Source organism: Anomaloglossus baeobatrachus, chromosome 7 (assembly GCF_048569485.1).
Source record: "Anomaloglossus baeobatrachus isolate aAnoBae1 chromosome 7, aAnoBae1.hap1, whole genome shotgun sequence".
Lineage (NCBI taxonomy): Eukaryota > Metazoa > Chordata > Amphibia > Anura > Aromobatidae > Anomaloglossus > Anomaloglossus baeobatrachus.
The window spans coordinates 265,081,561-265,105,200 of record NC_134359.1 but is presented as its reverse complement, the minus strand read 5'-3'; the positions used below and the strand labels follow the sequence as shown (position 1 = coordinate 265,105,200).

The following is a 23,640-nucleotide window of genomic DNA, read 5'->3' as shown; positions in this document are numbered from 1 at the left end:
TAATTGTGTAAGGCTATGTTCACACTTTGCCTTTTTGCACCTTTTCTTTTTTTTCTGTAGGCAAAAACCTGTACTCTTGGCAGTCAAGTAGCTGCTAACACAAAGCAGAATTTGCTATTTTTGTTGTTTTTTGGTGTGGATTATGTGCCATTTGCCTGCAGTAAGTTATTAATCAAGTTTTTTTTTTTTTGTACCAAAAATGCTGCCAAAATACATGGTTGCATTTTATGCAGCATTCTTGTGTTGTCTCTTAGCTTTCTATGTGAAAAAATGCCAAAAGTACTTTTCATGCTCCAGATTTAAAAAAAAAAGTGCAAGGAAAAAAATCAAATGCGTGCAATAGATTTCTGAAATCTCATAAGTATTGATGGTACTGTGAAGAGCAGGTTTTAGTTTGCATGAAAAATGATGCCACGTGTGAACATATCCTTACCCTATTGGGGGAAGTTGTTTGTGCTACACGTGTCTGCATGTGTCACGCTAGGTACGGGGATCACCAAGCGAGCAGCAAAAGGTAAGGGAAGTGTACCCCTGCGTCTAGGGAAGGGGGAGACAGTGAACCCTGACCAAACCTACAGCTGGTTCCTAGGGTCCCTCACCACTCTAGATAGGTTCCACACCTATGCGCCGAGCCGTATACCTGACCCTAGGTATCCCTAGTGCTGGACCCTCCCTAGTGCTGGACCCTAAATAGGGAACAGGTGGGATGAGCTCTTCACCAACCCCACTAAAGGATAACACAATGGGGGACACATGGGGGAAAAGCATGAACTACTTATTCACAGATAACCTAAAAAAATTTCCAGAAACTGAAAGGTCCACAAGTTACATAGTTACTTAGGTTGAAAAAAGACCTAGGTCCATCTAGTTCAACCTTCCTCCACCAGTTCTACATTTAGTCACTAAGTCATTTATAACCAACAATGTTGTGTGTACTGAGGAAATCATCCAGCCCTGATATAAAAGCTGTTATAGTATCTGCCATTACTACCTCTTGTGGTCGGCATTCCACAGTCTGACCGCTGTAACTGTAAAGAACCCTTTCCTATTTAGCTGTTGGAATCGCTTTTCTTCCACTCGCAGTGAGTGCCCCCTGGTCCTTAGTACTGTCTTTGGAAGAAATAAGTCATGTGCCAGTCCTTTATATTGACCACACATGTATTTATACATATAAATGAGATCTCCTCTGAGACGTCTTTCTTCTAAGATAAACATAGCTAACTTTTTCAACCTGTCATCATACGGGCGGCCTCCATTACTCATCATACGGGCGGCCTCCATTCCTTGTAATAGTCTAGTTGCCCGCCTTTGAACTGACTCTAACTTCTGAATGTCCTTTTTAAAATGTGGAGCCCAAAACTGGATCCCGTATTCCAGATGTGGCCTTACAAGGGATTTATAGAGGGGTAACAATACGTTGGGATCACGGGATCTAATCTCTCTTTTTATACACCCTAGAATCTTGTTTGCTTTTGCAGCTGCTGCCTGACATTGAGTGCTGCTGCTCAGCTTATTTGTAATGAGAATACCCAAGTCCTTCTCCTGTTCTGTAGTCCCGAGTTTACTTCCATTTAATGTATACGCAGTTATAGGATTACTCCGTCCTAGATGCATTACTTTACATTTATCAACATTAAATCTCATTTGCCAAGTATCTGCCCATTCTGACATCTTATCCAGATCTTTTTGTAATATTGTACTATCAAGGTCAGTTTTTAATATCCTACATAGTTTGGTGTCATCGGCAAAGACTGACACTGTACTATCAATCCCATCCACAAGGTCATTAATAAAGAGATTAAAAAGAATTGGTCCTAGCACAGATCCTTGCGGCACCCCACTGCTGACTATAGCCCATTTAGAGAATGTTCCATTTATGACTACTCTTTGTTTCCTATCTTTTAGCTAATTCCTTACCCAGTTGCATATAGTTTCCCCTAGTCCTTGCTCCTGGAGCTTTAGTATAAGGCTATTATGTGGTACAGTATCAAATGCCTTTGCAAAGTCCAAATAAATCACATCAGCTGCATTACCAATATCCAGGTTTGCACTTACCCCCTCATAGAACCCCAACAGGTTGGTTAGACACGACTTATCTTTCATGAATACATGCTGTTTGTCAGTTATTATATTATTTTCTGCAACATATTTTTGCATGTCATCCCTTAAAATGCCCTCAAAAACTTTGCATACTACTGATGTCAGGCTTACTGGACGGTAGTTGCCTGGATCTACCCTCTTACCTTTCTTAAATATCGGTACCACATCGGCAATCCTCCAATCCTGAGGCACCAACCCTGTTACAAGTGAGTCTAAAAAGATGAGATACAGCGGTCTGTCAATTACGGAGCTCAATTCCCTCAAAATTCGTGGATGAATGCCATCTGGCCCTGGGGATTTGTCAATGTTTAATTTACTCAGACGTAGGCGTACTTCTTCTTGTGTTAAATTAATTATATCGGATGGTGAACTTTGATTTTTCACCTGGTACAGTCAGTTCCTTGGTGAATACAGATGAGAAATGCCTATTTAATATCTCAGTCTTAATAAAGTAAGTAATAAGTAATAAAGCCTATAATGCTGTGACCCCAGTGAAGGTGTAAAGCAAGATCAAAAATCAGGGGTGCACTGAAATAAAAAGACCACAAGGAATATCTGCTTAAATACAAAGATAATTTATTGATACAGGGTGATACAAAGGTGCACAGTGGTAGCAGGGGAAGATGAAAAAACCCCTGCTCAGAAACAACCCACAGAACTACCTGGAATGACCACAAGATGGCAGTGACACCTGCTGGCAAGGTATATGTGCACATGCTTTAGGCTGCAATAAACAAAGCTGCCGCAGAGAAAGAGGTAAAGACCAGTAAAGAGAAATCTATATGTGCCATAAATTATTCCCCCCCGAAGAAAAGGCAGCTAAAACAACCAAGGTCACATTACCTTGCGTCATGTCAGAAGCAGGAAAAATTGAGCAGACCAGGCGTGGGGCGGGGCCTCGACGCGTGTTTCACCGGAAGGCTTCGTCGTTACTTATCCACAGATGACTCAAGTAGAAGTTCAGCAACGATACCGCAGATGAGAGCAAGCCACCTGCTTGCAACCAGAACTAGAATGAACTGAATAATATCACCAGCATCAGTCCAGAGAAAAAGAAAGTATTTAAGCACCAAGAGAATACTGATGATCAGCAGTTGGGTGGAAGGTGAACCCCTGTTCGGTCCTAAAGGGGGAGAGATGAATCCAGCAGGAAAGCTACCTATATCAATGAATACTGACAGCAGGAACAATGGAAAGTCAGGGAGCATTTTGCGCAGCCAAACGTTGCGATCTCCTATTGCCAGGGACCACATGACTGTCTGTCACCCGTGACAGCATGAGAATATATTCAATTTCTATCATGAGAAAGAGAAGAGTGCTCACATCCTTTGTACTTTCCCACCAAACGCTATAGCTAATTTTTCAGGATTTGGCATCCCCCCCCCTCCTCTCTAATGGATAACTTACTTTGCAATCCCTCCTCCACCTCTGCTGCATTGAGCTCTTCTATACCCAAACATTTACCCCTTTATTAGGCACGGTGGCTCAGTGGTTAGCACTGCAGCCTTGCAGCGCTGGGGTCCTGGGTTCAAATCCCACCAAGGACACCATCTGCAAGGAGTTTGTATGTTCTCCCCGTGTTTGCGTGGGTTTCCTCCGGGTACTCCGGTTTCCTCCCACACTCCAAAGACATACAGATAGGGACTCTAGATTGTGAGCCCCAATGGGGACAGTGTTGCAAATGTATGTAAAGCGCTGTGGAATTAATAGCGCTATATAAATGAATAAAATTATTATTATTATTATTATTATTTATTAGACATGCTCGTGCCGCTGCTATCATTTCTCCTGTGTTACGAGCGAATGTACTTTGTATCCAGAAGTGTTTCAATTTGATGCATGAAGCTTTGAAGCCTCTAAGCTGTAGACGGGAACACTCCAGACTTCCGCTCGTCAAGCACATAACTAATTAGAATTTTTAGTATGCACAGAGAGGCTTTCAGGGATCTGCCAAGACGTAGGTGAACCAATTGTAAGTTGCAAACTCATAGTTATTCAAGTCGTATACATTTAGTGAGAGAATATTGATTTATTTTTGTATGCCGTGTAGTTTATAAATATGCATTAGGATTTAGTCTTATCTGTGCTTTTTTTTTTTTCCGTCTTCTTTTTTTTTTTTTTTTTTCTCTCCTTCTTACAGTGCAAATTCATCTGGGAAATGAATTTGATATGCAGGGCAGTTCGTTCCTGCTGGCTGGGAGTTTTTCCTTCTATTAATCCTAAATGTGCTGAAACATGAGCCTAAAGTTAAGGTTGAAGTCACTTTAATATTCGAAGGATTTTTCAAAAAAAAAAAAGTTTCAGCCCGGGAGAGAATATTTTACAGATTAGGACACATCTACATTACCGTGAATCGTAAATTCTCCGCCACCTGATGTCCAACAGTCTGTAAGAAATTGTGTCAAAGCCAAATACAGTTTGTAAATGGGCAATTGGGCCAAGTTGGTGTTAAAATAAAAATAAATAAATAACACACACACCACACCTGTACCTGTGCCTTGTATTGTTCGTGAGTATTATACTGCTTTGAATCAAGTTTCCCTAAAAATAAGCCCTAGGATGATTTTGCAAGACTTTTGGAGAATGATTGAAACATGAACCCCTAGTCCAAAAATAAGCTCTTGTTAAAGTCCGGACTAGTGGTCAGGGGTGTCAAACGGTGCGATTTCCCCGGGATCCCACTGTCTTACTGACCCCAGTATTTGTATTCCGAGTTAAGATTGTTTAAGGACCTTTGGTGACTTCACAGTCATGTGACAATGATGTAACCAAAGGTCCTTTAATTGCAGAAGTCTAAGAACTGAAGAGGAGACAGACTGGTATACAGCACTGGTATTAAGGGAAAGAGAGTGGAAACTGAAAAATTTCACAGAGCCCTCATTTTTCTATGGGCCCCAGCGTTTATATCCTGATATGGTAAGACTGGTTAAGGACCTTTGTAACATCACGATCATGTGACCATGATGTAGCCAAAGGTCTCTTAATTGCTGGAGTCTATAATAACTGAACAAGACAGGCTGGTATACAGGACTGGTATTTAGGGCAAGAGAGAGCAATCAGGATAGGCCCCCAGCCCTATCCTGATATGGTAAGACTGCTTAAGGACCTTTGTGACATCACGGGCATGTGACCATGATGTTACCAAAGGTCTCTTAATTGCAGGAGTCTAAAGCTGAAGAGGAGACTGGCTCAGTTTGTGTGTGTATGTATATGTGTGTGTGTACAATGTATGTCTGTGTGTGTATATGTATATATATATATAATTTGCCTTATTCTGTCTGTCTGTCTTGCTCCAAAATGACGTCATTACTGTGACAACCGTCGCATTGGCCACTCGGCCCAGCCCCGCCCCCCGCACACATTAGCCGCCCAACCCCACCCCTCGCACACTTTGCCCGCTCGGCCAGGCCACGCCCCCCGCACACTTTGCCCGCTCGGCCAGGCCACGCCCCCCGCACACTTTGCCCACTCGGCCAGGCCACGCCCCCCGCACACTTTGCCCACTCTGCCCCGCCCCCGCACACTTTGCCCGCCCGGCCACGCCCCCTGCACACTTTGCCTGCTCGGCCCGGCTACGCCCCCCGCACACTTTGCCTGCTCGCCCCGGCCACGCCCCCCCCGCACACTTTGGCCGCTCGGCCATGCCCCCCTATTAGACTCTTCCCCCAGGGCTGCTACTCCTATTAGACTCCTCTCCCCCCAGGACTACTTGTCCTATTAGACTCCTCCCCCAGGACTACTCCTCCTATTAGACTCCTCCCCCAAGACTACTGTTTTAAGACTCCTCTCCCCCAGGACTACTCCTCCTATTATACTCCTCTCCCCCTAGGACTACTCTTCTCTCCCCAGGACTACTCCTCCTATTATACTCCTCTCCCCCCAGGACTACTCCTCCTATTATACTCCTCTCCCCCCAGGACTACTCCTCCTATTATACTCCTCTCCCCCCAGGACTACTCCTCCTATTATACTCCTCTCTCCCCAGGACTACTCCTCCAACACACACACACACACACACACACACACACACACACACACTGCACAAAACATACCTCCCCCCAAAACACACACACGCACTCTACACACACAACCACACAAACCACGCAACACACACAGCACCACACACACACACACACAACGCTGCAGACACACAGCGCTCCACAAACAACGCAACAGACAAACACCGCTCTCACACAACCCCACACCCAGACATCACCCAGAACATTTACAGCGCCCTACACACACACTTGCCAACTACACACAACAGCATATATATATATATATATATATATATATATATATATGAACAAAAATCATACATAAACTACACAATAAACTCTAGAATACCCGACGTGTTAGAATCGGGCCACCTTCTAGTGTGTGTGTGTATATATATATATATATATATATATATATATATATATATATATATATATATATATTATGTATATGTGAACTATTTATCCACAGAAGACTCAGGTAGAAGGGTAGAAGTTCAGCAAAGTTTTCAGCAATAACATAACAGAGGATTACAAGCCACCTGCTTTTAACCAAGGCTTGAAGGAACTGAAAAATATCACCAGCATCAGTCTAAGAAAGAAAGGGGTATTTAAGCGAAAGAGATTACTGATGATCAGCAGCTGGGTGTAAGTCGAGCTCCTGCTGGGTCCTAAAGGGAGAGAGATGAAAATCCAGCAGGAAAGCTACCTATACCAATGAATAATGACATCAGGTACAATGGAAAGTCAGGGAGCATTCTGCGCAGCCAGATGCTGTGATTTTCTATGGCCAGAAACCACATGACTGTCTGTCACACGTGACACAACCCCATCTGATTCAACATGTCTCCCCTAGGTAAAATAATAAAGCATATACTCTCTTCCCGTACTGACGGTGTTGGGGATAACGTGGGGTTGTAACGTCACGTGAGCCCCTTGTCTAATCAGCACTTGCTTTCATCTCTCTGCCTTCGGACCACAACGAGTTAATCAACAGGAAGTGAGTGCAACCAAAACACTCATTTCATGTTGATTGTTTGGTCCAAAGCCGGGGAGAATGAAGCCGGTGCTGATTGGACGCAGAACAGTGGGACATCATGGCACTGCAAGCACAGACATGCTGGAACGTTGCCGGTACGGGAGGTGAATATAGTCATTATTTTACCTGGGGAAATACATTGAATAAGAAGCAATTGTCCTAGTAGTGGAGAACCCCTTTAATAATTAATTATTATTATTATTATTATAGCGCCATTAATTCCATGGCGCTTTAAAAGTGAAAAAGGGTATACGTACAACAATCATTAACAGTACAAAACAGACTGGTAAAGGAGGAGAGAGGACCCTGCCCGCGAGGGCTCACAGTCTACAGGGAATGGGTGATGGTACAATAGGTGAGGACAGAGCTGGTTGTGCAGTGGTGTACTGGACTGAGGGCTATTGTAGGTTGTAGGCTTGTTGGAAGAGATGGGTCTTCAGGTTCCTCTTGAAGCTTTTCACGGTAGGAACGAGTCTGATATGCTGGGGTAGATCGTTACAGAGTATGGGGGAGGCACGGCAGAAATCTTGTACGCGATTGTGGGAAGAGGAGATAAGAGAGGATTAGAGAAGGAGATCTTGTGAGGATCTGAGGTTGCGTGCAGGTAGGTACCGGGAGACTAGGTCACAGATGTAGGGAGGAGACAGGTTGTGGATGGCTTTGTAGGTCATGGTTAAGGTTTTGAACTGGGGTCTTTGGGCGATGGGAAGCCAGTGAAGGGATTGGCAGAAATGCGAGGCTGGGGAATAGTGAGGGGAGAAGTGGATTAAATGGGCCACAGAGTTCAGGATAGATTGAAGGGTGCAAGAGTGTTGGAAGGGAGGCCAGAGAGCAGGAGGTTGCAGTAGTCGAGGCGGGAGATATACTAATGTTTTTGCTGATTCTTGGTTAAGGAAAGCACGGATCCGGGAGATATTTTTGAGTTGTAGTCTGGATGAGGTGAAGAGAGCTTGGATGTGCAGCTTGAAGGATAGAGCATAGTCGAGGGTTACTCCAAGGCAACGAGCTTGTGAGACTGGGGAGAGTGAGCAGCCATCAACTTTGATGGATAGGCTTGGTGGAGGAGTTGAGGGAGGAGGAGGAAAGACAATGAACTCTGTTTTGTCCATGTTAAGCTTTAATGTGATGTACAATACAAATTGATATTGTGGTACAGTCTAAAGGCCGCTTTACACGCTACAATATATCTAACGATATGTCGTCGGGGTCACGTCGTTAGTGACGCACATTCGGCATCGTTTGACATATCGTAGCGTGTGACAGCTACGTGCGACTGTGAACGAGCAAAAATACTCACCTTATTGTTGCTCGTTGACACGTCGCTAATTTTCAAAAAATCTAATGTCCTTCTGTGCTCCGGTTGTTCATCGTTCCTGAGGCAGCACACATCGCTCCGTGTGACACCCCGGGAACGATGAACACAGCTTACCTGCGGCCGCCGGCAATGCGGAAGGAAGGAGTTGGGCGGGATGTTTACATCCCGCTTATCTCTGCTTCTATTGGCCGGCCGCTGTGTGATGTCGCTGTGACGCCGAACGTTCCTCCCCCTTCAGGAAGAGTATGTTCGCCGCCCACAGCGAGGTCGTTCGGGAGGTAAGTACGTGTGATGGGGGGTTTACAACTTTGTGCGACACGGGCAACAAATTGCCCGTAACGCACAAAAGATGGGGGTGGGTGCGATCGCAAATGCGAACGTACGATAAGTTGATACGTGTAAAGCGGCCTTTAGTCAGAAAAATCTTTATAAATACTTAATGTCCAAAAATTATAAAAGTATTTTAGGAGTGATTCCTTTACTTATCAGCCAATAAAGCTATCACTCCTAAAATATTTGTATAATTTTTGGGCTTAAAAGTATTTACATTAATTTGCATTAAAAAATAAACGCCGCAAAAAAACCCCTTTGTGTGTGAACATCGCCTATGAAGCTGAATTTTAACAAATATGCAAAACTTATTGTGGGAATCTAAGTTGTGTAAATGTGCATCGTTTTCTTAGTTTTTACCGCAATATATCCTCCGCACCATTATCCCACGTACATGTCTTGGTCTTGTGTACAGTAGGGCTTCTAATCAGTTTTCTCTGTATCTGGAGATGGACAAACTCTTGAAGCCGCTACGTAGGAAGCCAATTATCTTCCGTTTGTGTTCGGAGCGAGGGAAGACAACTTCATATTGAACTGTTACCACTTTCCTAGTTTGGGGACAGAAGGAAGCAATGTTTTTTGTGCGGCCGGTCCATGGAGGACGACCTTTTGTGTTATTAGCGGTAGCTCTTTTGCTTTGTGGCAGAACATATAAATCTCCCCCGCCCGGTAATCACCTGCTCCACATTACACGGAGGGGGACGCCGAGGTCCTGTCATTGCTGAAGTTTCCAGCCGAGCTCAGCTTGTTACAGCTGTTTACAGCCCAATTTAGAGTCCAGTCTCCTGGTAAGTTGTTCCCTATCAATCTTAATGTCCATTCCCAACAAGTGGAAGATGTAAGCGCTCCGTGTCAACTGTGCGTTTGGTTGTAAAAATGACAAACTTTACCGGGTAACATACTCAGGAAAGCAAGAGACCAAAGTAATAACATTTTATGCCGTTTGATGTTCTTCGAGTTGCTCACCGATGCGACAAGGATGATGGAAAAAAATACCGGGTGAAGATGAGAATCTTATTCAGCTAGGGGACTTCTTGAGTCCACGAAAGACACGACCGCTCCCTACGGTCTCCTTACCACCAGCGCATTGTGTAATCCACCGACCAATCTTCTGTCACGCCATCCTAATGGCCGGTAATTAGTTGTATTAGCTCGGAAGCAATGAGATATAGGCAGTTTAATGGAATGGAGTAATAAAAGTATATCAGGAATAGAAAGCCAATGGCTAAGAACAGCACCATTCTTTATTTTCATGACCTTATCCTCCTTTCCTTTAATGTACCTCCACTCTTTCCTTTCTTCTCACCTTCCCTTCATTTACAAAATTCCTTTTCTTCCATTCCCACTGTCCAATTTTTTCCCCACTCTCCCTTCCTTATAACTCTCCCTTTTAACTTTTCTTTTTCCCTGCCTCCATTTTTCTTTTATATTTACACTTCCTTTTTTTTCTTTACTGCCACCCCTTCTAACTATCACCCTTACACTCCCTTCTTTCTCTTTCCCATCCCCTTTTTTTCCTCTTAATTCATACCATGTCTTCTTTGCTTCCTACCAACGCTTTCTAACCATCCTTCCTTCTATCTCAGCCCCCTGTTGGTTTTTTTTATTCCCAGTCTCCCTTTTTCCTTTCTTCCTAATCTCTTCTTTTTTGCTCCCTACCATTCTTTCTTTTCCCCTGCTTGCTATCATCTTTCTTCCAAGCCTCTCTTCATATCTTTCTTCCCAGCCTCTCTTCTTTGCTTATCAACCCTCATTTTCCCTTCCTTCCATTCTTCTCCTTTTTTCCTTTCATCCCAGCCCCCTTCTTTTTTTTTTTCTTTTCTACTCCGCTTTCTTTCTTTTCTTCTTCGCCTCCCTTTTTTCACTTAGTACCGGCCTCGTTCCTTCCTTCTTTTCTTTCTTCCTGGTGTCCCTTCCTTCTCATCCTAACTTCTACCTTCACTGCTGCTCTCTTTTCTTTGCTCCCTTCCTATCCTTTCTTTATTACTTTCATCCCATTCTCCCTTCATTTCTCTTTACCCTATTCTTTCTTTACTTTTTTTTACCTTTTTCGTTCTTTTTTTTTCATTTCTTCCTTTTTACTTCTTTTTTCCTTTTTTTCTTTTTCTTTTTTTTCTTTATTTTTCTTTCTTTCATTTTCTTTTTCTTTCATTTTCTTTCTTTCATTTTCTTTCTTTCCATTCTACCATTTTTTCGTTCTCTTTTTCTGTCTTTCTTTAATTTTCTTTCTCTTTCTTTGTTTCTACCTTTCTTTCTACTTTTCTCTTTCTTTCTTTCTTTCTTTCTTTCTTCCTTCCTTTCTTTCTACCTTTCGTTCTACTTTTCTTTCTTTCTACCTTTCTTTCTACCTTTCTTTCCTTCTTCCTTCCTTTCTTTCTACCTTTCTTTCTTTCTTTTCTTTCTACCTTTCTTTCTACCTTTCTTTCTTTCTTCCTTCCTTTCTTTCTACCTTTCTTTCTTCCTTTCTTTCTACATTTTCTTTCTTTCTTTCTTTCTTTCTTTCTTTCTTTCTTTCTTTCTTTCTTTCTTTCTTTCTTTCTTTCTTTCTTTCTTTCTACCTTTCTTTCTACCTTTCTTTCTTCCTTTCTTTCTACCTTTCTTTCTACCTTTCTTTCTTTACTTTTCTTTCTCTTTCTTTCTTCCCTGATTCTACTTTGTTTCTATTCTTTCTTTTATTTTTACTTTTTCCTCTTTCCTTTCTGGTCACAATTCCCATTTCTCCTTTGTCTCTCTGCCCCCTATTCCTATAGCTCTCATTTTATGAGGATGGCTGCCGCTTACCTTTAGTTATTATACCAGGTGCAGGACCTGTATTTATTAAAGACTTAGAAATCATTTTTTTGGTTTTCATTTTTTGGAGAGAAAGATTGATGTGTTTTGTGTTCCTGGGATGTTGTGTGCGAGATCCGTTTTTTTATCCTGCGCCATGATTATTCTTTTATTAATACCTGTGAACATTTACTGCTCTCACGGTGTAGGATGATTCACTTTTAGGATTTTGTGTCTCGTCATTTATATTGTATCATATATTTAGTCGGAGCTCTTGTCTATGTATTTTGTTTCTAAACCCTGGGTCATCACAATCCTGGAAGCTCCTCTTGGCCTCAAATTTTTCTTCCCGTTTATAGATTTTACATGTAACTAAATAGTATTAAATTTGCCTTTTTAACTCGGGCTGTATCTGATTTACAAGTTTACACTTAGTCCAAGACCCCCTGCAGCTTCCACATTGCACATTTTTTCTCCTGAAGAACATGAAGGAATCCATAATGCAGGCAAATGTAAGAAACTTTCTAATATATCTCATCAAAGATATCTGGTTATTTATCCACTTATGAGCCACTTCTCATCCTAAGCAGACCATCCACTTTGAAAAACTGTAAATATCCATCTTGCTGAAAACAAAAGTGGGCTGAGAGATCACATCACATTACAGCTGCTTATTAAAGTCTATGGAAAGAGGAAGAGGAGCAGGAATGCATACAGACCCAAACTAGTGCTTGTTAAAGAGGACCACCCACCAGGATTTTCCTATATAAACTAAAGCCAGTGCTATACTGGCACTATCATGCTGATTCTATACATACCTGTAGTTGTGAGATCGGATGTATACTTTTTGAAATATAGGTAAGTAAAGTTTGTGAAATGCACTGTTATTTGATTGATAGCAGCTACGGAATATCTAATAGTTGGGTCGGGTTTTGCTAGTTATTCCCACCCACTGTCTTCCTGCCTGTCCTTCCTCCCCCCTGTACTTCCTCCCCCTTTAATAAGAGACACGGGGAGGAAGGACAGGTAGGGAGACAGGTGCGGGAATAACTAGTAAACCCAACCCACCTGTTAGATATTCTGTAGCTGCTATCAATCAAATAACAGTGCATTTCACAAACTTGCCTGTATTTCAGAAACCATACATCCGATCTCACATCTAAAGTTGTGTATAGAATCAGCATGATAGTGCCAGTATAGCACTGGCTTTAGTTTATATAGGAAAATCCTGGTGGTTGGTCCGCTTTAAGTGTCGTATAGAATCTCACCCTAGTGCTGGACTCACAGCTTCACTGCGCAGTACTGTGTATAATGTCCTCCATTCAGCTGCTGCTTCTGAACATGGGGACAAGAGAGCAGAGCTCCACCATGTCGGTGGGTGCGGTGTATGGAAGAAATCACAGCATCTAGACAGGTCATATTAATTAGGAAATTATTTTATTCCTCATAGGCACACACAGGACAGCTTATTATGAACAGTCACCTAAGAGGACACACGCCTACAAGTGAACGGAGCTCTGCTACAATACTGCACACCTCCTGTGGCCAAATATTTGTTTTTTGTTGTTTTTTTTTAAGAAATCCCACTTGCTTTTCCAAACCTGGATAATCTATTTTTGGCTGCTTGCCAGAAACAGCGCCACTTCAGTCTTTAGGCTTCTTAGGGTATTGCAACTTAACAAAATAGTATTGCAGATCAGCTTCTTACAGAATGCAGTACCACCCAGAGCCTATAAACAACAGTGGCGCTGTTTCTGTAAAAAAAAGTTTTGTTTTTTTTTTTCCTTTTATTTTACACCCCCTTTTAAACCATGAATTGGGCACCATAATGAGCAATTTAGCCCTTTATAGAGTCTAATAAAAGTAAATGTAAGATGTCAATTTCCTTAAAGGGGTATTCCCATCTCCAAGATCTTATCCCAATATGTGGTAGGTATTATAATAATAATAATAATAATAGCAAATACCTCCAATTAGAAATATACGCTAGTTCTCCTGATTAGTTATGTCTCTTACTTCATGTGCAGGGCATTGCAGGCCCTTAGGTATCCATGGTTCCAGCTATGCATATAGTCACAGTTAGTTAGCTTGTTGTCGTAGCCATGAATACTTAAGGTCCTGCAATGCCCTGCACATGAGGTAAGAGACATAGCTAATCAGGAGAACTATACTACATTACTAATTGGAGATATTTGCTATTATTATTATTATTATTATTATTATTATTATTACACCTACTACATATTAGGATAGGATCTTGGAGATGGGAATACCCCTTTAAGATCTATTAAGGATCTATTAAGGAAGAATTCTTCTCAGATTTAAGAAACAGGATGGTGAGGAGACGGAGACGACCAACGCTCCGATGCTACACTGCATTTACTGTACATTAGATAAGATAGACTCGGGATTTCCTAGAACATCAGTGACCTCTTGTCTCAGCATTTTCGTCAAGATGACCTGGTTTGGTCTAAATTATGTTATCGTTCGTCGGAAAGACAAGCAAGTTGCATTTCAATGAGGTGCATAAGATGAAGTGCAGACTCACCTCTGACCAGAGAGGGGCCGCGAACATAGAAGTCTGACCATTGAGATCTTCATCAATGTTTACATCGAAGTGTCAGCAGCGTTGGGAAGGTTTTCTGTCAATTAAGTTTTGGGTTTTTTTGTTGTTTTTTTTTTTATATATATTACACTTTGTCTGGAAGCAGAATCCATCTTGTTCTTATGATCACTGGAGCTACCCCAGTCAGGAGCCAACCCCATACTGACAGTATAAACTAAGCACATATCCTCAAAAATCACACCTATGTTCTTTTAATCGCTCTATCTGTTTTTCAGAAACTGAAATTTATTCAACCATGTTCATTATGGTGCACCCTTGGTGTGGCCAAGAGGCAGAGCGCACTGCTCCTCCCTGGTTCTGCATGCCCCACCTCCTTCGCTGGAAAGCACTAGCTTTCCTGACCTTTTTTTTTGCCCGCATTACTTTCTCCAGCTAGAGAGCCAGCATTGTCAATCACCAGTGCAGGAAGCAGAGGCATATAAAACTAGTGGGTGGTATGGTTCATTGAGCTTCTTGGTGTCACGTGTATAGGGACTGGCTCAGGGCTATCTCTTACCTTACCATCTGGACTATGCACTTTAATCTTTTTTTTTTCCTTTTAGGCACTTTAAGGGTTAATGCTTCCTCTGGTGCAGCAGCAGCAGACTGGCTCAGCTGGCAGTAATTAAACTACTTCTAGATAAGATTTTAGTCCTCTGCTTCCTGGACTTGTTGCTGGTTATTCTATTCAGTTAGGAGCTAGCCATGGAGCAGAGATGACGTGTTGTTACTACTGCTGCTATCTGCTGTGATTGTTGTAAATTGTTTTTACTACTTCCTTTTCTTTGTACCCTTACCCGTACTCCTTTGTTTTCCCCTGGTGCAGGTTTTAGGAGTGTGAGTTTTTATTTATCCCCGTTTCTTGTTCTGCGTTGGTGGGGTTTTTGGGAGCTCCGTCCGGGTGAATCCCCTGGGTGGTGGGAACATGGTCGTTAAGGTCAGGACAGGAGAGAGGGCCACGTTGGAGGCTCGACCCTGACTATAATTAAGTGTACCATCTGGATAAGGGACAGCTCAGGGTCCCCAGTCTTAAGGTCAGACGAGGAGCCCTGTACCATCCGCTCTTCCTTTGTTACACTTGACCACACCGGGGGTGCACCCTAATTAGCATATTTGGTTTCTGAAGATTGGAAGCAGCGACTAGATTACTAAAGGTGCCATTTTTATAGGAGATATATCCCTTACAAATCTGCTTGGTTTTACTGTCACGGTATTTGTTCTTACTGAGTAATAGTTAAGTACCTGATGGTTTAAAGGAGGGGGGATTATCTTGAATTGAAAAAAGTATGGCTTTTTTTTTTATTTATTTTTTTTTTTGCAAAATCTGTGCTACACCTGTTCATGGGTTATATGCACTATATGTTAAAGGGAATCTGTCACCAGGTTTTTTTTGCTTTCACATCCGAGAGCAGCATAATGTAGAGATGGAGACCCTGATTCCAGCGATGTGTCACTACTGGGCTGTTTTCTGTCATTTTGATAAAAATCAATGTTTTTTTCTGCTGCAGATCTAGCAGTTATATGAAGGTAGAGCTCTAACACCCCACCCACGCCACTGATTGGCTGCTTTCTGACCATATTCAATGCAAATACAAAGCTTCCAATCAGTGGTGGAGGGGCGGGGTTATAAAAAGCTCATGAATATGCTGGACTACCTGGCACTAAGCCAACTAGTCCTGTAATGATAATCTACTGCTGATTAATCAGGGATTTTATCAAAACTACAGTAAGCAGCTCAGCAAGTGACACATCGCTGGAATCAGAATCTCTACCCCTACATTATGCTGCTCTCAGATTAGGTGGAAAAACCTGGTGACAAATTCCTTTTAATCATTCCTCCCTTGCTTCGATTGAAAACACATTTCCTTTGATTTTCTGGAGGGGGCTTGCGTTTATGTACAGAAGCCAGTTTGAACTTGCCGAGCTGCGGTATGACACTTGATTAAATGGAGTTTTTGGGCTAAAAGAAAGTGCTGCAGTTGCAGTGTGACACTATCGACAGTTGCACACAGTGTCACAATTCTCCTCTATTTGCAGTGTGATTAGCTAGTCACATGACCGAAATTTGCGCATTTGCTGTCGTCCAATGAGATTTTGATCCACTAATCTCACTAGAACATGGAGACGATTGTCGACACGTGACCTCAATTGTCATGTGAGTGCCCTCTCGCGCTACCAATATAGGGGAATCTTGTAGGTGGGTACCTTGCACACTGTCAGGATTCTGCTGTCACATAGACTGGCTGTAGACTTATTTTTTCGAAGCTACTTAAACCTTTCGTGTCATCAGAAATGAGAAAGGGGATGAATGTGCGACCCCCGCGGATTATACTGATCCCATGTAGATGAGCCGCAGGCAATAATAAGACATTTCTCTTCTCTTTACAGGGTTCTTATGATCCAAGTAAAGTAAAAGTGATTCATTTTAGTCTGAATCCTGCGACTAAGGCCAAACAGCAGCGCAAGGACGACGTCCAGAGCCTCCAGGATGAGTGCAATAAACTGAGGGATCTCGTCCGTATTTTAGAGGGGGGCTCCACAGTTCCTGACAAACTTGAAGCAGCAGGGAGTCTACAGAGCCCCGTTCAGGAAGTTACAGGTAAGTGCTTATTGCATTTCATAGTGTAGTGGATAAACCAGAAATCTTAAGATTAAAAAAAAAAATTGTATCCGAAAAACCTCATACCTTCAACTTGGAAACAAAGGTAAAGACTCAACTAAGAGCAAAAACTAGGAAGTAAAATGCATTTCAGCATAATGAGAAGGAGATTTGGTCAGAATTAATGATGTCCTCTGTACTATAAGAAGTGCGGACAGATACTAATCCATCATGTAATACCATCAGGGAGGCGCCTGATTGGCTCCAAATTGATTCTCCAGCAAAATAGTGACCCCCAAACTTCCAGCCAATGTCATTAAGAACCATGTCTTCAACATAAAGAAGAATAAGGGGTCCTGGAAGTGATGATCCGGCCCCTGCAGAGCCCTGACCTAAGCCGTCTGGGATCACACAGAGATTTTCACAAACTTTGCTATCTGTCATGGCGGCGTCAGGTTCTGTACAGATTGACACTTCACCGAGAAATTCTTTGGTGTCTGGGATCAACACAGGCAGACTCGGGCATTGACTTGTTGTGTGCTGATCCATATACCTTTCCCATCTTCCCTTTTTCCCTATTATAGTTTATTTCCACTTAGTGGTGAAAACTTGTCTGGACACTTGGTATGGAGAATTTCTGAATATATTCATAGGCAGGGTAGCAAGCGTTAATTTCTGCTAGTCTGCTTGTTAGTCTCCTTTGATCACATGTTGTGGGGAAGCCAATCACCTCTGCTCCTCTCCTATTTATACTGGATGAATCCTTTCACCTATGCCAGCTATATTTTATCTTAGATTAGGGAGGTGTGGTGTTCTAGACTATCTTATGGAAGTAAGCAAAAAAAAAAACAGATTGTTTGCAGAACCTCAGTTGAAATCCTTCATAAGGAGAATGGACGCAAGTCAAAAATCCAAGGGATCCTCTTGGTAATCAGCACATAATATAATGAAAGACAGTGTCCCAGGGTTAATCTTCAGAAGAATATTCATTCCATCCAGACAGCAACGTTTCACCCTACAATTGGGCTTTATCAAGCCCAATTGTAGGGTGAAACGTTGCTGTCTTTGGTCTGGATGGAATAAATATTTTTCTGAAGATTACCCTTGGGACACGGTCTTTCATTATATTATATCTTATGGAAGTAGTGCTTATTGCTTTGTGTGGTTGTGCAGTTTACCCCTGTTGTCTTTTGTAGCTACCTTCTTGCTCTTGTTTTCCTCCTGAATCTCTTGTTTTCTAATCTTCTCTGTGTGTGTGCTCTGTGCCAGAGTTTTGGTTTTCCCTTCTCCGTCTTTGTTTTGGACAACATCACATTCATGTCCAGTCCTTTCCTGGTGGAAAGAGAGGTATCAGATCAGAACTGGTCAGGAGCAGGGCTAGGAACAGGACTCAGACCTCTCCACCATTAGGAGTATCCCTGAGATTAGGCATAGTGTGGGACCCTCTAGCGTAAGGGTAAGCATAACTACCCCTATCCCCATCCACACACACACACCTGCCTAAAAAATCTACACTACTGTAGTGGGGAATTCATTGGGAGAATAAAGTAACTGTCTAGACTGCTACAATGAAAGGGGAGTATTGAGATGATGCAGTGAATGCAATGCTCCAGCTCCATCGCTGTGCTCGCCGGCACGTTCCTCATTTGCCTTTGTGATGAATACCATCCTCGCCATGTATGTGTATGTATATCTTTAATGAGCCATAACCTATTTTCTATTGTATCTGAAAATTCCCCGTCTATCCCGGCACACGTGACGTCAGCCGGGGATTAGAGCTCAGACTTGCTGCGTGTGCATCAAAGGATGAAAAAAAAAGACGATATTTTCGTCATACCCTGTGAGCTCGCGTGCTGTCAGCTCGCCTCCATTCATCATAGTCACATGAAGTCTACAGCCGCACAAAAGTAAAGGTTAGATTGTAGACGAAAGCGCCTTCTGCTCCCGACTAGTGCACCGTAATCACAATGGGCGCCCTCTGCTTGTACCATTCCATTAATTACAACATGCTGAGTTTTTTCAAAACAATGTTTTAAATAAACTACTGCAGCTATGGGTGAACCCTGTTTTTGTTATTTGCTTTTTTGTTTTAGTTTTGTAAGAAAATTGAATAATTCTGCAATGATATCCCTTTAATAACAATGCCAAAATAATACCGCCATACAGAGCAAAGTAACTATACAGCACTGCTCCAACATAATACTACCATAGTGTCATGTGATGTTCCACTCTGCACACACTTGCTGGCAAGTCTGACAAGCAACCTGAGGATTGTTCAGCCAGAGCCGGGCATCGGCTGGTTCAGGTTCACTGATCATCAGCTCTGCAGGAGCTAAGTCCTGCAGACTGGTGAGCAGGACCTAAGAGCTCAGCTTGCTGATTGCCACGTGCAGTTGTCTCCTCCTCATTTAAAGCATGGCTTCCTTCCTGAACGTCAGCTTTAGCTCCAGGGATCCTGTTATTGATGATTTTCCGCTTTATGATGATCTGTTTTGCACTTCTGAGTGGTGTAAGTTTTCCTCTGTTGTGCATTACTTCCTTCCCTTTTTCATTGTTTCCCCGTACACTTTTTGTCTCTTCTGTGTGTTTTGAGTGCTGTGTGTATGAGTTTCCGTTCTCCCTTGTCTGTGCCGTTTTGTCTTTGTGTTTTCCCGGCCAGCCCTGATGATGGGGAAGAGGGGGGGAGTAAGATCAGGGCTCGGACAGGAGTTAGGATCACGCTGGGGGCTCAGACCTGGCTACCATCAAGCCTACCTCTGAGATAAGGCACAGTGCAGGGACTCAAGTCTGAAGGCAAGCCTAGGGGCACCTGTCCCGTCATTATATACCCTGTGACACCCCGTGACACACATGGTGCTTTTATTACATACTGTGAACATATGAATAAATGCATTATTATCCTCAAGTAAAGACGTAATCAAATAACAGTAGGCACCTTGATTAAAAAAAACACCTCCCGGAGAAGACAACCCCCTTATCCAGACCAGATTTCCACTATATTTTTTTTTTACAAGTCATCATCTTAGTATACTGATGATTGTATTTAAGATGATCACCCCATAGAAGAGAAGACTCTCATAGGATGTTCATTTATTCATACCTTAGTGAGGATGAGTATGAAGGCCCCCTGGGCTAATTGATCATTGATCAGGCTCGAGTGGTGATAACTGCAGAAACTGTAACCTTGAAGGAAATCTTTCACCAAGTTTTTGATACACCAGCATATTATAGCCCCACAGACCCTGATTCCAGTGATGTATCACTTCCTGAGCTTCTTGCTGCAGTTTTGATATAACCACGCCCACACCACTGATTGGCAGCTGTGTATACACTGTGCATAGGCAGAAAGCTGCCAATCTGTGTTGTGGGGGAGGAGTTATACAGAGCTCATGAAAATGGAGGTCTACATGGCAGAAGGTCTACTAGTCCTCCAGTGATAATCTCCTGCTGATAAAACAGTGATCTTATCAAATCTACACTAAGCAGTCCAGTAAGTGACACATCTCTGCCTTATTAGGTGGAAAAAACCTGGAGACACATTCTCTTTAGCGTTTTCACTGTGGGTTCCCCCAGCGGAACCATTGAAGAAGCTGGAAATATGGTGGTCAAACCTCTGACGACCTAATCTTCCGGGTAGGATGTGTATCCGAGATGCAGCAGGGTAGAATTTGGGGCATCATCATAAGAGATGACTTGAAGAGGAGATCATATTTCCTGACTTCTCGGTGGAGTTTCGGTAATATTTCTCATTTCCATCCGGATGTCTTAGTAAGGACATAAAGGTCTTCCTCCTCGTAGACCTCCACACGCGTCCTCTCGTCTCCGACAGTTATCTGTGATACTTGCTGAGCCGCTGTTTTTCCGAATGTTTACTTGGAGAGCTCGTCTCAAGTGCTTCTCTAATGGACTTAGGGAGGGATTGTTCTGCTCCAGGCATAATATTTAATAGTCTGTTACATCTTCACTTTGTACAGACCTTCTTCTCCCCTCTTGCGCGGCGCCTGGAGTAAAAGATTTTTTTTTCCTACATTGTCTTGGTTGGTTTTCAAGTTTCCGGCACATAATAACTTAAACTTTCCAAAACTTTAGGATTACTGGAGACGGAGAGGTAAAGTTATAACACCGTTAGGTAGTAGGGAATGGAATACTACCATGTGTCCTTTATATGTCTGCTGTGGTCCTATGTGGCACATGGTTCTTAAGGCTTTGTCAGGTGCCAGGACCCATGATGCGTTGGTACTTCACCCTTTAAAGATACACCATATAAAAGACCAGGAATCATGGAAAAAAATCTCCAAATAACCTGGATTCAAACAAAAGTGGCAAAACTCGGGCCACTCAAGTCAGAAAATTATGGCCATGACTGGCTCCATGTCCTGTCCGACATGCACTAGTCCATACATTGGTAGTGCATGCTATCTTTTTGTTTTTCCCCAACATGCTATTGTTCAATGTGTAAAATCGGCCATTTGCACTAGCAGACTGGCTATAATGGGTTCACTGGTGGCCCATGGACAGCACACATATGTATAATACACGTAATATATGGAGTAAGGTGCTTGATGGCCATTGTCGAAGAAATTGGTCATATGATGGCCACTAAAAATTGGTTGTACCATCCGAAGAGCTCTGTCCTAGTGATGCCCTATGTCTTCTTGCCTCCTTACTGGCACCAAACACTTCAAAAAGGAAGACCCCTTCCATGGGGAAAGGTTCTTTCAATCAGACTCTTAAACCTAACCATAAATGTTAAGAGGTCAATTTCAATAAATCCTGGTGGCCATTTGTAGTTGCGTGAGTTTTCCGAAGAATTATCTCCCTTGGTGGCCCAAATAACCATAGTTTCATAGTTTTTAAGGTTGAAAGTAGACTTAAAGGTTTTGTCCACTACTTTTACACTGGTAGATTATCCTTAGGATAAGTCAATGTCTGATCGGCCGGGGTCTGTATCTCCGCCAATCAGCTGTTCTCGGTCCTGGTGGCGGCAGAAGGCGGCTGGAAGTGCTCAGTTCTGGCGCTGCTCCGTCTCCTGAAAGCGGCCGTGGCCGAGTAATGCACATCAGCCTCTTATTCTAATCAATAGGAAGCGGATGTGCCGTACCCGGCCGCAGCCACTATCAGAAGATGGAGAAGCAACGTAAACTGAGCATTTCCTGCTGTGCCTGCCGGGACCTAGAACAGCTGATCAGCGGGGTGTCGGACGATAAGACATTGATGACCTATCCTAAGGAAAGGCCATCGGACAACCCCTTTAAGTCCATCGACTTCAAGCCAAACCCTAACTTGTTGATCCAGAGGAAGGCAAAAACCCCATGGGGCAGACACTAAGCTCCATATTAGGGGAAATATTCCTTCCCGACTCCTCATATGGCAATCGCATTAGTTCCCTGGATCAACGACCTATCACAGAACCTAGTGAACATAACCAGCAATATTATATTTCTCAAGAAAGGCATCCAGGCTTCTCTTAAATTTTAGTAATGAATCAACAATTTCATCATGTGTCAGAGACTTCCATAGCTTCACTGCTCGTACAGTAAAGAATCCATAATTTCACTGCTCGTACAGTAAAGAATCCATAATTTCACTGCTTACAATAAAGAATCCATAATTTCACTGCTCTTACAGTAAAGAATATACATCTGTGATTATGATTAAACCTTCTTTCCTCTACATTCCCTTTTGTCCCCATGGCAGACCTATGTGTAAAAAGATCATTAGAAAGGTCTCTGTACTGTCCCCTCATATTGTTGTAAAATGTAATAAGATCACCCCCTAAGCCTCTGTTTTTCCAAACTGAATAACCCTAAATGTAATCACTTATCTTGTATTACAGCCCACCCATTCTACCAACACGTCAGAGAAGGCCGAGTTTCATAGGCACTAAACTTAGCAATGTGATTACTATTTTACATATTACCAGTTGTATACATATTATCACCCTATAGTGAAAACCATTTAAACCAGACCATCATTAAATTAATTGGAATCTGTCAGCAGGTTTTTGCTGTATAGTCTGAGAGCAGAGAATGATGTAGGGGCAGAGAGCCTGATTCCAGTTGTGTCACTTGTTAGACTGTGTGCTGTGATTTTAACACAATCATTGTTTTATCAGCAGGATATTATCACTGCCGGACTAGTTTCCCCTTTGCCTCCCTGTGAGCAGCATAATGTTAGGAGCCTACAATGCACTGAGGTGCGTGAAACGGTTGCCGTCATTCCTTGTGTGCCCTGCGTCTTTGGACGTACCCCGCATCAAACTCCTGTATTATAATAATAATAATATTTATTTATATAGCGCTGTTAATTCCACAGCGCTTTACATACGATTGCAATTGTATGTATTTTATCTTTTGAAGAAATTAAATAAACAAAGATTTTACTAAAGGGTGAATGCCACCAGCTTTCTCTTTCTCCTCCTGTGGCTTGATTAGTATAATGTAAGGACAGAGATCCCGATTCCAGCGATATATCACTTGACTTACTGGATGCAGCGGTGCTGATGCAATAAGAGCTTTATCTGCTGTAGATGTAGCAGAGCTCAGAAAGCTGACCCCGCCCCCACACAGCCAGTACACAAATATCTGCCAATCAGTGGTGTGGGCAGGGTCTGCTTTCTGAGCTCTGCTGCACCTCCAGCAGAGAAAGCTCTGATTGTATCACCACTGCGGCACCCAGTAAGTCAAGTGATATATCACTGGAATCAGTGTCTCTGTCCCTACATTATGCTGCCACTCAAATGTTTTTTTTTCTTGTTTTTGTTTTTTTTTTCTCAAAGTTTCAGGATAAGAGGATACAGCAAGTGATGAGAACTGTCATAGCCATGTAACCAGGTGTCATCACGCACCTATCATTACCAGGGCTTAATCGGCTCCTTTTAGAACG

At 42.6% G+C, this 23,640-nt stretch overlaps 1 protein-coding gene across 2 annotated transcripts in view; it reads left to right on the top strand.

The window, feature by feature from the left end:
- Nucleotides 1–23,640, top strand: part of MAD1L1 (mitotic arrest deficient 1 like 1) — a 922,608-nt gene that overhangs the window by 601,519 nt on the left and 297,449 nt on the right. For both annotated transcript variants that reach the window (XM_075318107.1, XM_075318105.1), the window contains one exon: nucleotides 16,545–16,755. In XM_075318107.1, coding sequence (XP_075174222.1) covers nucleotides 16,545–16,755 — 211 coding nt within the window. The remainder of the gene's footprint in view (nucleotides 1–16,544; nucleotides 16,756–23,640) is intronic.